The sequence below is a fragment of the Eutrigla gurnardus genome (genome assembly GCF_963514095.1).
Source record: "Eutrigla gurnardus genome assembly, chromosome: 11".
Lineage (NCBI taxonomy): Eukaryota > Metazoa > Chordata > Actinopteri > Perciformes > Triglidae > Eutrigla > Eutrigla gurnardus.
The window spans coordinates 10,929,313-10,943,345 of record NC_139925.1 but is presented as its reverse complement, the minus strand read 5'-3'; the positions used below and the strand labels follow the sequence as shown (position 1 = coordinate 10,943,345).

The window sequence follows — 14,033 nt, the reverse complement described above, 5'->3', positions numbered from 1 at the left end:
CATCTAAATGGAATAATTTTACCACTGGGAATTCTCAGCTGGGAGAGTGTTAGTGTGTATGTGTGTGTGTGTGTGTGTTTTATCTTTTAACAAGGCCTGAATGACAAACACATAGGACAGTAAGGGGGGCTGACAGAAACAGCAGCTTTTGATGCTTCACAGGGGATCCATGAAATAAACAATAGGCCGAGGAAGCAGGGAAATTGAATTACAACAATTGTGTGTTTCGGAGTAGAGAGTGCAGAGAGAGGAGGTGAGGCAGCAGCAGTGTGCTACGGCAGGATGAAACCGATGCATCATTAAATATACTGGAGTCAGAAGCCGGGGCAACGCTCTCCTGCCTTCCCAACTGTCCTGCTTCTCCGTTTCACCCTCCTCTCCCTCTCCCTTCTTTTTATTATTTTTTATTTTTACTTTCTCTCTTAATGCCTATGTTCTGCCCACACACAAACAGACACACAAGTAACATAATCAAGTTATTTTTATTATTATTGTGGGCTACGTTTAACAGGAATCATAATGTATGTTTTTTTTTTAAACAACATGCTGGGCATCTACAGCATATTTCAGATTTTGAGAGCTGTCGCCCATTTGAGTGCCTTCTGTAGTCCTGACTGTTCATAAAACCAAACATCAATACACCAGCGGGCGGGACGCTCCTCGGGAACCTTGAACTTGAATCATTTTCTTATGGGGTTAATAATGAAGGGACACTGAGTCAACGACTGACATATAAAAGAATTTATTTCTCATGTGCACGAAAAGAATTGGAACAGAACTGAAACAGAACAATGATTGAGGCCACGAGGCTTTCCATATAGATTTTCATCAGAAATCCTTTTTATGTCCATGACACAACTCCTGTATCATCTTTACAACAGCAGAAGACCCATTCCTTCAGAGGTGCTCCGCGTTCCTTAAGCACAGACTTCACCCGAAACGATGGTGGCTTGCACTCTGCTCCGGTGTTTCATTTTCCAGATACGTCGAGCTACATGTAGACAGAAATAGGCAAATCCCAAGTGCAATTGGTGGAGGATAGCTTCTCCCGAAGAGCAGGACCGCAGTCTGTTTCTCTGTTATCTGGTGCCCTCAGCGACGACAGTTGACCCTTGGTGTCAGATCGTGTGTTTGCTTGTGTGGAATTAAAAGTAAACCTCTTCTTGGATGCGTTACGCTAAAGAGTTGTATCGGTAGAGAGAGATCGGAGGGAGGGGGGGAGAGATGGGTAATAGGTGGGGATGTGTTTTCTATACATGGAGGCACAGATGACTGCAATTTGGATTAACATAATGATCACAACATCTACTAACAGCAAACAGGACAATATCTTTGATTGTTGCCACGGACTTCAGTTTGATCGCTATTAGAGGGGGTTTGTGGAGCAGAAGTGAAATGAGAGAGAAACCATTTCACACTGGAGGTCTTTTTGTATTTGTAATCTGGGATGCTGTTCTCCATGGGGTTTACTGAATCTGAGCCCGACAACGAAAGATGATACAGAAAGCCATTTAACTCATTGCATAGTGACATAAAACATCATCATGACATTATCATGAAAACAAAAACAAAAAGAATGACAAAGACAATCTATGTGATGTTAGCATCTGAAACCCGCCACTACAGTACATGTAGCTACAGGTTATACAGTAGTTGTGCTTTTTTCCCCCTCAGAGCACAACATTACATTAAGACACAAATGTAATGCATGTTTTTTTTTTTCAGTCTGTATATCTACAAAGGGAGCCAGTACATTAGTATGATACTGCAATGGTGTGTGTGATATTATTTACAAAGAAGAATTGTCTTCACATTATTCACAAATCATTCTACAAAGCAGCAACGGATGGAGCATTGAGTCACTGAATTTCACCTTTTTCGTTACAGTCATATGCATCATGTTCGCCGGTTGAAAAGGTCGCGACATACACGTTCAGTGTGGACTACTTATTTCAAGATAATACTGCTTTATTTATGCACACATATACTGTAAATAAAATATTAAATATTAAACTAAGTCTTTGGCAGATGTAGTTAAAAGTACATTCACAAAATATTTTTTTCCAAAAAGCAAACTGAATCAGTATTTTCCTTTCGGTCCCTATGGAGAGCAGAATGTAAATCGAGGAGGGTGATGGATATGCGTTTGTAAAGGCAATTAATTTGGTTGAACAGGCATGAATTTACGTTGAAAAAACAGGTTTGTAAGGCAATTGTTGAAGCTAATTTACAGTCGGTTTGCTCAACTGCGTACAGCTTTCTAAACTGTGTAGGCATCTAGTGGTATGACTAAGTAGCTGAATGGATTGTGACCCGGGAGAATTAAATTTGTTCACGTAGCCATATGTATGACTTACCCAGAAAAAGATGTACAAACTACCCAGAAAAAGATGTTCACACAAAAAAACATGTCTGTCTGCTTTGCGTGTTTACACCTACACCACCCAACATAAATAGCATCAACTTATGTTTATAAATTGGTAGGTTAATTAATCTTAATGTTAAGTGAATGTACCAAATAAATTAAATAAGCTGAGGTTATAGTGCAAAAAAAGAGCAAAGGACGATCATGCATGGACATGGAAATGACTGGAAAATTAGGGAAATGTGACAACTACTCTGAAGGAGTCTTTGATAGCGTTTTCTTTTCTTTTTTTTTTACATTAAAAAATAGTGACAGAAAAAAAAATAATTTAAAGTATTAAAATTGGGAGGCCATTTTGTGGTCACCGTCTTTTTTTTTTAATACTTTGCAAAATGATTAACATTTTTACATCTGATTGTTTGCCACAGGGAGTGTGATGTTGCCATTGGTCTATATAGGGTCAGTAAATGTCGTTAGGACATGCTGTGGTTATCTGACTATGTAGGCGGGACAGGAGAAACGGGGAGCAGGAGACGTAGTCAAAGCACCAGAGTAAAGCCCTCCCCACAGTGCGGAGCCAGGATCTCATTAAGTGTCAAAGGGGCCTCGCAACACTGGTTCAAGTCGCTGCATCATCAAGCTATGGGACCATTGTCGTCTCCCCTTGACTTCTCTCTTTAGAGAAATACTGCAGTTCATCACATAGAAGGAATGTGAGGATCCATGAATAAGATAACAACAACAACAACAACAACAGCAACAAAGAAACAAAAATAAAAACCCACAACATTTTTTTTCCACATGGTAGTCTTCACACTGTTTTTCTTCAATTTATATTTTATAATATATATATTTATATAATCTCTTAAAGTCATTCTGGAAATGTTCGGGCCTGTGAGAGAGTGAGGGCATGATGGGTGAGTTCTGAACGCCCCCCCGCGGGCCCTTTTGACCCAAAGGAGTGTGACGCTGTAGCTGGGCATAGACGTCCAGCCGAGCCTTTCCTCCACATCGCGTAACATCTCGGGGTTTCCTTTAGGATTCCACCTCGCTTCCCTTTGACCTCAGTGTTTCTCAGACGGGGACAATATGGAGGCCGTAGCCCCGGCCCTGCGGTTTGAGCTGGTCTCCATAGTAACTAGTGGCGGTCGTAGGCAGAGGCAGCAGTGGGAGGTGCCGAGCCACGGGACGCGGCACTATAATAATAAGGGGAACCTGAAAGTTAACAGAAGAACGTGCCGTTGGAAACCACGGGGCCAAACATCATGTAAGACGCATGCGTGTTAAGTTTTACATTTACTAATGTTACAGTTTGACAATTTGTTCTTATATAGGAGAAAGGCACTTACTTAATAATGCTGGATTGCTGAACCGCCATGCTTCGTTGTAAGTGGTGTATTGTGGATGAGAGTAAGGGTTTCCAGAAAAATCCCCTCCTGGAGAAGAAATCAACAACAACAAACATTAGCAAAGATCTAACAAAGCTTCCGTGAAATATTAATCAGTCAAAAAAACATTGCAGTTACGTTACAATCTTATCAAACAGCATTTCTGCTGCGTTTTCATCCAAGCTACGACTATAGCTTGTTTCCGACTCCCTTCAGGTGAATTGATTGTTTTATTAATCCTTTGTTAGTCTTTAGGATTTCCTCTATTCTCCCCTTAAGTGAGGACGTCAGTGCTTCCCCCCCTGCTTTTAAGCAATGATGCTTCGCTTCAAAACTCCTTAATAGGTTCTCGGAGACGCGCGTTGGCTATTAGTCCTCGGTGTGCAGGTCGCGGTGGAAAAGGACGGGAGGCTGAGAGGATGTCAGGCGGCAATGCTGTGGGTCCACAGGTTTCCTTCTTTTACGACACTATAAAGGCTGGGTTTTATTTGAAGCTGCTGAAGAATGGCCTTAGCTTTAACAGTGTTTGGGGCCAGTCACTAAATCCCCGTCATTCACCACCAAAACTACAACCTCTGGATTAAGAAGGTAGCTGTGCTTCTATGAGTATATCCATAAGCACTCTCTAGTGGCAAACAATCCAATAAAACATCAGTAGTTTTCCTTATTTCAGATATCAGCTTTTACCTCCGTGTATATCTTACAACGTTCCCCCCTCGCACACTGAGCTCACTTGTAAATACCGCACGCCTGCGTTGATTATAGGTCAGTGTGAGAGGTACATGTCTCCGAGCAATAAAGGGAATTGTGTTTTCCGTTGTTTGGACGAGAGATCTACACACACACTGGCAGCTATAGCATCCCCGCTGCTGGTCGTGTAACACGAGCTCATCCCTGAGAGAGATAGTGATTTAAATATTTACAGGCCCTCCACGCCTCTGTGTTGTGACCCTTAACTGTTTGCTGTGAACCTGAACTGCAGGTTAAGTAGAGGGGAAAGAGATACGCTCCGCAGCCCTGGGTGTCCGGGGAGGCGAGTGAGAGGAGCAAAAGCAGTGTTTATCGACGGGGCTGCGGAGTGCGCTGTGTGTGGACACGGCGAGGGTAATGAGCGCTGGGAGCTGGAGTGTAACTGAGAGGAACTGTCCTATCACACGGCCACTGATTGTGGTGATCGCCTATCGAGTTCATCTAATGTCCTCGTCGGCAGACGCTAACCACACGCTAACCGCAGTCTAACAAAGCTATAACAAGCTCGCCTCAATCCTTTGGGTCAAGAGCAACGCGTTTCTTCAGCGTGCTTTTTGTGTGTGCTACACGTCGAAGACACCGCAGGAAGGCATTAGCGCTTGTTTAGCTTAAAGTGACCTCAACGAGATCAACTGAAGGGGACTACCTGCTGGAAATAAAAACCTGTAAAAGTGAAATTAATGGTGTCATAAAAAGGGATTGGTGCCACCTACCAGGAACCATTCCAGCGAGGGTGGAGGTGGGGTAGCTGCCTTGTCCTGTGGGGGGGACGTGTGGCGGGTAGCCAGGTAGGGTGGTGCTGGCCATGTCTCGACCTGCAGGCACACAGGAGGGAAATTCTTACATGGATGCTTGAACTTTTTTTTTTTTACCATTGCCGAAGCTTAAACATGTACATAATTACCCGTTGTTTTTTTATCAGGGAAAATTATTTCTCTCATATTTCATAACCAAGAAAGACCAAAGTGAAGTGATGTATAGAGTCACTGAGAACAACAAGCAATACAAAGCCACTGCCTGTCAAAATACGATATTAGACGAGATCCTTTTGCAATAGAAAGAAAAATAGTAAAAAAAAAAAGAGCAAAAATATGTAAAATGTTGCCGCATGTTGTCCGTCCATTTACTGAAGTGCGTATCCAGTCTGGGGTTAAAGGTGCACCCTGGACAGGTCACCAGTCCATATCACAGGGCAAATGATGTGTTCTTTTGGAGAAAGTTAGTTAAGTAATTTTTTTGCGAGTGAAATTGTCTACCTCAACTGCTGTAACGTTAATATGCCAACGTCCTTAGCAGCTTTTGAAAATGACAGGAGCGTCAGGCCAACGAGGCTTTCTCTGCTCCTCATTCACTCCTATAATTAACAGTGACAGTATCGGGCATGGCTGAATGAAGGGGCACACAGGACAGGGACATACGGGTCCAAAACAGCATCAGCACTACGTCTCTGTGTCTGCACCCCCCCCCACCCCTCCTCTGGCCCTTCAGACCTGGGGCCTGTCACGAGGCTGGAGGGACCTGGAGGCCTATTGTTAACCCGAGAGCGGGAGAGAGCAGTCGCTGTTAATGAGGGGCAAACAGTCAGTTTTGTGTATACAAAACAGTGGGGCTCGCAAAGCATGATGGGATTGAGGGTTTTGCAACGTGAGAGGCTGACACTTGAATTTGGTGTATATTTGATGATTACAAATAAACAGAGGTAAATCAGCTGAAAAGAGTGCACTTGATTGGGTTGTGATTTGTTTACAGGGCCTTATGGGTAAAGTTGTACCTGCTATAAAGGGCTGGCTGGCATACTGGCTGTAGCGGGGGCCGTGGGCATGGGCAGGGTAGCTGGGAGCAGAGAGGCTGGACTGGTGGGGCAAGATGTCGGCTAGAGCAGAGCCCCCAACAGAGGAGGGGGTGAAGGGGGCAAAGGATGCCTCATGAGGCTCTCGCTTTACACACATGGAAGGTGGATATGATGGGTGAGAGTCTGCCAGGTGGAAAGAAAAAGAAAAATACTAGATATATTGCAGACATGCAACTCCACACATACTGTATATGCATTCACTTCAGTCACTCAGATGTATGGAATAATGGATAATGAATAATAATATATATTTTTAAATGTCCAAATGACCAAAATGGAAAAACAAATCAAATGTGTAGCAGAAGAAGACGTTTTTGGATTTGTCATGCATAAAGCCGAACACGACCGCAGGGTAATAAATCAAAAACAGAGACAGGACTCCAAATCCTTAGCAGACGTTTGGCTTGAATTAAAGGGAGCCTAAAGGATGAAGATGTTCAACATTAAGTTCCTATATTTTACCAACCAAAGACCAGATAATTCATATGCGTTCTGAACAGATAAGCAATCTTTAACAGTTGATTTGTTCATTTACATAGCATATAATAATAATCTCATATGCACCCAGCAGTAATTCATTCAACTAAGTGGAAACATACACCGGTGAAATGTTGCAACAACACATCGCGCCTGATCAATCAAGCTCGAATGCGTAAAAAAAAAAATTTCCCCAAGGTTTTGGGGGGAAAACAAACAACATAATCTCACGGCTGCTTTCGCACAACAAAATCACTCCCACAAATAACCAAACAATCGACTTGCAGACAGTTCAAAACTCTACGCTTTGATCTAATTTGGCTGATGAGTCTTGGCATCTTTCATTTCACCGACTCTGCCTCTTGAACCTATATGCAATCAATGTGAGCTCTGTCTCCGGCCTCTCCACGTCTGCCGCGGAGCCCGTTTTGTATTTGCCGGGGCCTGTAGGGAGAGATGGCTCTTTCCCGACACCATGATAGCCTCATTAGCTGCTTCCCCATCATTGTTATTTTACAACAGAACTGTGTGTTGCGATTCCTCATTAAGATAAGGGCTGTTCCACGGAAGGGGGATGCAACCCTGTCAGCTCTATGAACCTAATGCCAGGGAACGTGACTGCTTTCCCATAGAAATCTATAGCACGTTCTCCAGATCTCTTTGTCTTTGTGACAGCTGTAAATGTGAACGTAGACAGAGTTACTGCAATTACCCACTCTCATCTTATAGAGACAAATAGCACTGTTATGGAGGGAACAGCACAAGTTTTTTAACTTTTGATCAAATCATTAAAAAAAGATGGTTGCCATGAATCTTCTGGCATGAACAGAAATATTCTAATGAGTGGGCTTTGCGTTTAATTGGATGGACCTAAAGTTTGTCACATGCACTGTACAAGTATGTCAGGAATTTATTGGAAACAATGTCTGCATGTAGGAATGATTGCAAATGGCTGGCGCGCCTCAGTTCTGTTCTCCAGTTAATTATATCTAACACGTATTTTGTTCAAGTCTTTAAAGTTTGAACAGCTTTCAAAAGTCCAGTTTCTCCAAGGTTCATATAAGTGTATGACAACTAATCCCCTCAAAACAGCCATTTATTGATACTAGACCATACAGTAGATAATGTTAGGGCACTAAATCAACGCACACCTTGATCGACGGCGTTATAGTTTTTATAGAGCCTATGTAACACAAAACCGGTGGTAGAAAAGACATACTCAACAAGTTCCGGCTTGAATTAAACATAAAACTGCATGGCTCACCTAACCTGCGGGACATTAATCTGAACTCAACTGAAAAAAGGGCGGAGGGTACCAAACGTGAAGTCCAGGCCAGGTCTGTGTACGCCGTTTACTTCCTGCATACTACTGTAGGCTTCTGTCTTCTAAGCGCCCCCAGCAACCGTTGTCAAACAGACAGTGGTTACCACGCAAACAACAGCCGATACAAACGCTGCGTTCAAGACCACTGAACTCTGAAACTAATCAGACATGGTGTTGCTTATTGTCCCGGAGACGAGGCAGAGCCAGGGTAAAGGGAGCCTGTCAAATCACAGGCCCTGATGATGGAGATGGAAGATAAACTCCGGGTCCTTGGGGACTCTTCTCCCCCAGCAAACACATCTCTGAGAGAGTGGAGACGCTATAGAGTTCTCCAACATCTGTCTCTGCTCCACCACTGATACCACGTCTACAGACCCCATCAACCATAGAAATGGACTGTTAAGAACCTACAACGGGCCCTGGGTGTGATTGCGTCCAGATATAGCTACAACAGCCTTCTCTCAAGTGAGCATTTCATTTTTAAGCGTACACCGAGGAACTTTGGTGCGCAAACCATTTAGACAGAACTCTTGTTTTCAAAGGCTGACACTCAATCTACGGAGAACTTTTTCATTCCTACAGCGGGTTCAAGATCACAGCGGATCTTCTGTCTTGTGTAGGTAGGGCAAAGGCATCTGGGAAGCAGATAATAAAATGTTAAATTGACCCTGACATGGACACATTTATGTTCACTGCAATACAGCCTTCTCTGCATTGTTTACAACCACCAGGAAAGGAACAAAACATAATTATTCTGAAACCTGCATCCAGTTGTGAGTAAAGAGTGTTTGCCAGGACAAATAGCTTGAATTCCCCATCCACAGGTTTAAAGTAGTTAATTATCAAATGTGTGCTCAAAGGTTAGCGTGCTGTTGCCTGGGGTGATATAAACATTAATTTCCGAGCTTGGGGCTGCAGGCGTTAACTGAGCCGAGACGCACCGTTTGTCACCAGGACACACACCGGGCAACGCAAGTTAGGTGGCTGTTTGTTGTTTGCCACCCAGCAGAGAGTAGCTGGTACTGCCAAGTCATAAAAGGGGGCTCATAGTGCGGTGAATAGTGCTGAGAATAATCTAAAATAAAGTGTGTGTTTTTTTCACCTCATTAGTGCTGTTAGAAAAACATTGGATCTTTGCATCTGCTGGCGTTGAAGTAGGTCAGAGGGGTGCCCGTTTACACCCGGCCTCCCTACAGGCCTCGGGTCAGCTTCACAGAGGCCCTGTTTTATGATAAATAGCTATATTATATTACACTATCACCTGCCTGAAAATCTCAGTACAAGAATAACAAAAGGCAAGATCTGCAGCATACTTTATTTTGCTTTCTCTGCTGGGGAATCGATAGAAAACTGCCGACACATAAATGCTGGACGAGAGCCAGAAAGCAGGGGTTAATTACGACATGTTGTTCTAACAGTTCACAGTGTTCTTCCACTCTCTTCCTCTCTACAGCTTGTACACACCAGTGACGAGGATCCCTGTTCACTTTTTATCCATTCATAATAGCACAATACTAGTGTAAACACGGCAATAAGTAAATATTTAATATATTTTAATTACTTGGTTTCTCTGAGATCATAATAAAATACTTCCTTTCGCAGAATTTTTGACGACTTCAGTGCTTTTTCACAAATTGTTAACTATGATTTTCCTTTACATGTTGAATTTCTAAAGATAGTTATTGCACAAGATAGGATATTTTTATGAAAAATCCCAGCGGTGCATTTCAGTGCCCTAAATATCTGCCTGGCTTGACTGCCGCCCTCCTTCCTTGGTAACTGTCTCTTTCACACGTCGGGGTAAACAGAGGACACAAAAGATGGCCGACATTGCGTTCGTTAGTGCCCTTGGAATGAAAAGCTGAGCACTTCATTAATCATTCATCTTTAATAGATTATGCAAATTTCAGGACATAAAAATCAACAAGATCAATAACTGTATGAATTTTAATTGGGAGCAGAAAACATTTAAGGAATGAATAGAATATCGCAGTGCCATCCAGTAGAGAGCATAATTTATTGATAATTGGATCTCAGCCTAAGTGAGGAAGGTAATTTAGCATTTTTCAGCCTTGGCATACATTCCTATTTACAGGGTTTGCTAATGGCAGAAAAAATAATATTATCCAGTAACAACCTACACCCAATCAAATGCGTCATGCATTACTTTGCATAGTCGTTAAAATTAAGTAATAAAAACTTACTGGATATTGCTTCTGACTTTAATTTGCTGCTCAAACTAGTTATTTTCTAATGCTTGTGCTCGAGTATGGCGTCATATTCCACTCTAAGAAAACTTTCTTGCGTCCTCATTAATGCAATCTGTGGCCCTCACGTGTATCGCCTTAGGAGGCCCCCGGCCCCCAGGTGGCTAGAAGGCCACCTGCTATGAGCGTGTTCCCCAGAGCGAGACCGCTTTCATAGGAGAAGCCCGGCAACAAAGACAAAAACACACCTTTCTTCTCCTGAGGCCCAACTTTCTGGGGCAAATCTACCTCCCACATATTCAGGAATAAAAAAGGGGTCTTTCTTTTCCCATAGCTCTGTGTCTGGTGCTGGACTGTAGGGATCATTTGAGAAGGGCCACTGCAGTTTTCAATCATGCTGTCCACCTCTTTACTCTCTGTCTCTCTCACACACACACACACACACACAGTGGACTCATTGACTTTGATGCCCACTACATAATTATGGTTGTTTTATTAAAAGACTGGCATATTACTCCTGAGTCAGTGTGGCCTTCAGCAAACCTAACCTCTCCTGGGAACGGCCACACTGAAGCTACGTTTCAATTAACCAGGCAGCCATCAACCTGGACAGCAGAGCAAAAGAAGCCATAGTGCAATACAGGGCGGGTCAGCGTGGGTTATATGATACAGACAGTTAATACTGCAAGATATTCAATACACTGCACCTGCCATTACCTGTTGGCTCTCAGCGTGGAAGTTACTATTGAAAACAGCAGCCAGTTCATAAGTTGGGGGGGGGGGGAAATGTAATTTCAGTCTTTCTTTCACCATCTCTTCTATATTTGGGTCTCTCTCTCTCTCGCTCTCTCTCCACAGCGTGAGGCAGCCAGCCAGCCACGGTGCTATTCCAGCCGCTGTCAATCAACAGGCTATCATAGCCTTTGATGACAACGTCATGTCGCGGCGAGAACAGCAGCTGTCTCTTATGAGAAGTGCTCCCAGTCAATCTGTTAGTGGGCCAATCCGGGCCAACACAATAGCCAGTTAGGAGCGGCGTGTGAAAGGCCTGTAGGATTTAATGGGCTCAGATGATATATATCGCCAACCGCTCTGTCCCTCAGAAATAAATACAGGGAGTGCCTCAAAAAGTGTCTGAAAAAGAGATTTTTCCATTCGGTGATAATAATTTAATATCGCTGGAAATATGTGAAGCGCCATAAGGAAGCGGCAGTCAAAATCTTTGATTGCTCAATGATGATGCAATATCAAGATGATTTCTTACGACGCTCGGTCAAAGTTGATAAAAACTGAGAAAACACTATAATAAAAAAATCAAATGGAATTGTGCATTATATGATTTAGATCCCGAAGTAAAACAGCTTAAATGTGGAAGCACCTTTAACTGAGTGGTGATGAGCATTATCAGTTAGTGTTATAAAGTGACAGTAAGGTAAATTGACTGTCTATAGAGCATTTTCCGTAATTTCAGGTGAAGTATAGTCTCGTTTGTCAGCTGCTTCCATCTTTAACAGCTGCTATAGTGTGTATAGAATTTAGAAAAATGGGATACAGAATGTAAAAAATGAGTATGATCTGCTATGATATTGCTTTTAACTAAATACCATGAAGCAAAGACGCAGCAGCAGAAGTTCTGTAAATACCCTCCGTTTGCATCCTCATTACTAAGTTCGACCACCTCGTTGCAGATGTTTTCCACCATGCCGCAGCTGTGTGTACTCTTTTAGCGATCAATCTAGCGTGAGTCAAGATTGTACCTGTCACAACAGAGTAGCTCTGGGAGACGCTGGAGGCGAGGTCGGAGCTGGCGCTGGCGGAAAGGCTCGGCTTCACGTCGTCCAGGCCAGCGTTCAGGGACGGGAGTGAGTACTCATTGGCCTGTAGACAAATACATAACAAATGCAAAATGAAAAGAACAAATATGTCAACGGGAGGGATGTGCATGTGAGCATAGGTGGCAATCAAAAAGGAAAAATAATATCAGATCATTTCACATTCCACCAGATCGTGTTATGATCCCGCGCTGCATGCAGGCCCATTTTGGGTGCACGATTTAGAGCAGCTTTCCCAGCTATATGTGAAATATGTCTGAAGCAAACCCCTAGTGTATCTGAGGAAGCTGTCCGTGATCCTCTCACTGTTTCCTTCTGAATATTTCCTGTGAATTCTGCGAGCGCTCCCCCCCCCCCCCTCTTTCACAAACCCGTCCCGACCCTACTCCCCATGCTTTACCAAGACCTATGATGTATGCATGCATTAGGGCTTGTCTGAGGAGAAGGCAGGAAGGGAGAGAGGGATGAGAGAGGGATTGGGAGAGGAGTGAAAGGACGGGGTGTCAGCTGGCTCTTTGTGCTCCACTGCAGTCATCCCTGTGACCAGTCAAGGGAGGAGACATTCAGGGCTTTGTTACAGGAGAGACATGTGGTGTGGTTTTTTAAAGGGGAGTACAACCTCAAAATCAACCTTTGTGCTTTGCCTCTAGGATGAACACATAAAACTGGGTTAATAACATGATAAAAAAAATTGCGTGTAGTGTTTTACGCCTTCCATACTTTTATTAACATTTTTTCACTTTATATTGGAGGTTTTCATTGCATATCTCTTTTTTAACTGTGATAAAACATACTGTGCCGCTGCAGCCATCTTTCATGTTTTACAATTTTCCGTAAAAAAAAAAAAAAAACTTCATGTCTCTGTCCACCACCAACTCATCTTTAAGTATTTATCACTAATCTCCGGTTTAGACTCTGTTAGCAGCTGTGATGAATCCCCGTTTGTCAATGAGATGACACTTCCTGACCCGACTCTTCTTCTTTGAAAGGATAAGTGTGTGTGCACACGTTTGTGTCTCCGAGTGTTTGTGTCAGAGTGCGTGTGCATCTGTTTGTCTCAATGGGGATGGGGTCCCACAGGGGCGATGCTGGTGACCCCGGTCTTGTCTGCCTCTATCCCAGATAAACTCTAATTGTCTGCTTACAACTGTTCCCTGGCACTAGGCTGGATGTTCCTCTCTATTCCGCTGGGCCTCCGCAGCACAAGAGCCATTTTGTCATGCAGATGGCCTGTGGGCAGGGCTGGGCAGGGCTGGGCGGAGGGCGAGTGGCAAGCACAGAGGGGCCTGAATGACCTGACCACATGGCTGCCAGAAGTGTGGGAGGGATGAGGCCTATTCAGCCTGGCCTCTTCAAAATGGCTTTTTAATGCCCTGACGCAGACACCAGACAAGCCCCTAATAGCCTAATATCCCACCTTTTCACCAGTTTAAGAAAAGGAGGGGGTGTTGGAAACAGGGAGAAAAGGGAGGTGCACAGAAAGGGTGGAAAGCGGCCTGATTAATATTACATTAAATTAAAACTGATTTTTCTGGACCATTCTTAGGCCGTTTTTTTTTCTCTACCCCCACCCCACCTCCACCTTCCCCTCTCCTTTTTAATACCTTCTCCTCCACTCTTTGTGATTGCAAGTCATTTCCAATTCGTTTTAGTATTGATCTTGCCGTAGAAATCACTTTGGTAATTAGCTGCATTAGGGCCTGTATAGCAGGCTGAGGGGCTGTCCCCCTGATTTATCGCCGCTGTAATTCCCCACGATCGCGCAGAGATGAAAATGAACTCAATTAGGGCACTGCTCAGGCTGCATGGGCACCCACATAGAGTTCCAATGGGAAAAT

The 14,033-nt window shown here is 43.6% G+C and overlaps 1 protein-coding gene across 9 annotated transcripts in view; it reads right to left on the bottom strand.

Annotated features, from left to right (window-relative positions):
- Positions 1–726: 726 nt before the first annotated feature.
- pax2a (paired box 2a) overlaps positions 727–14,033 on the bottom strand; it is a 28,408-nt gene continuing 15,101 nt past the window's right edge. For 8 of the 9 annotated variants that reach the window (XM_084021106.1, XM_084021107.1, XM_084021102.1 and 5 more), the window contains 4 exons: positions 12,121–12,241; positions 5,217–5,318; positions 3,715–3,801; positions 727–3,580 (listed from right to left, as the gene is read on the bottom strand). In XM_084021106.1, coding sequence (XP_083877232.1) covers positions 3,504–3,580; positions 3,715–3,801; positions 5,217–5,318; positions 12,121–12,241 — 387 coding nt within the window. In that variant the 3' untranslated portion in view covers positions 727–3,503. The remainder of the gene's footprint in view (positions 3,581–3,714; positions 3,802–5,216; positions 5,319–12,120; positions 12,242–14,033) is intronic. The other variant, XM_084021110.1, reaches the window with a different exon arrangement.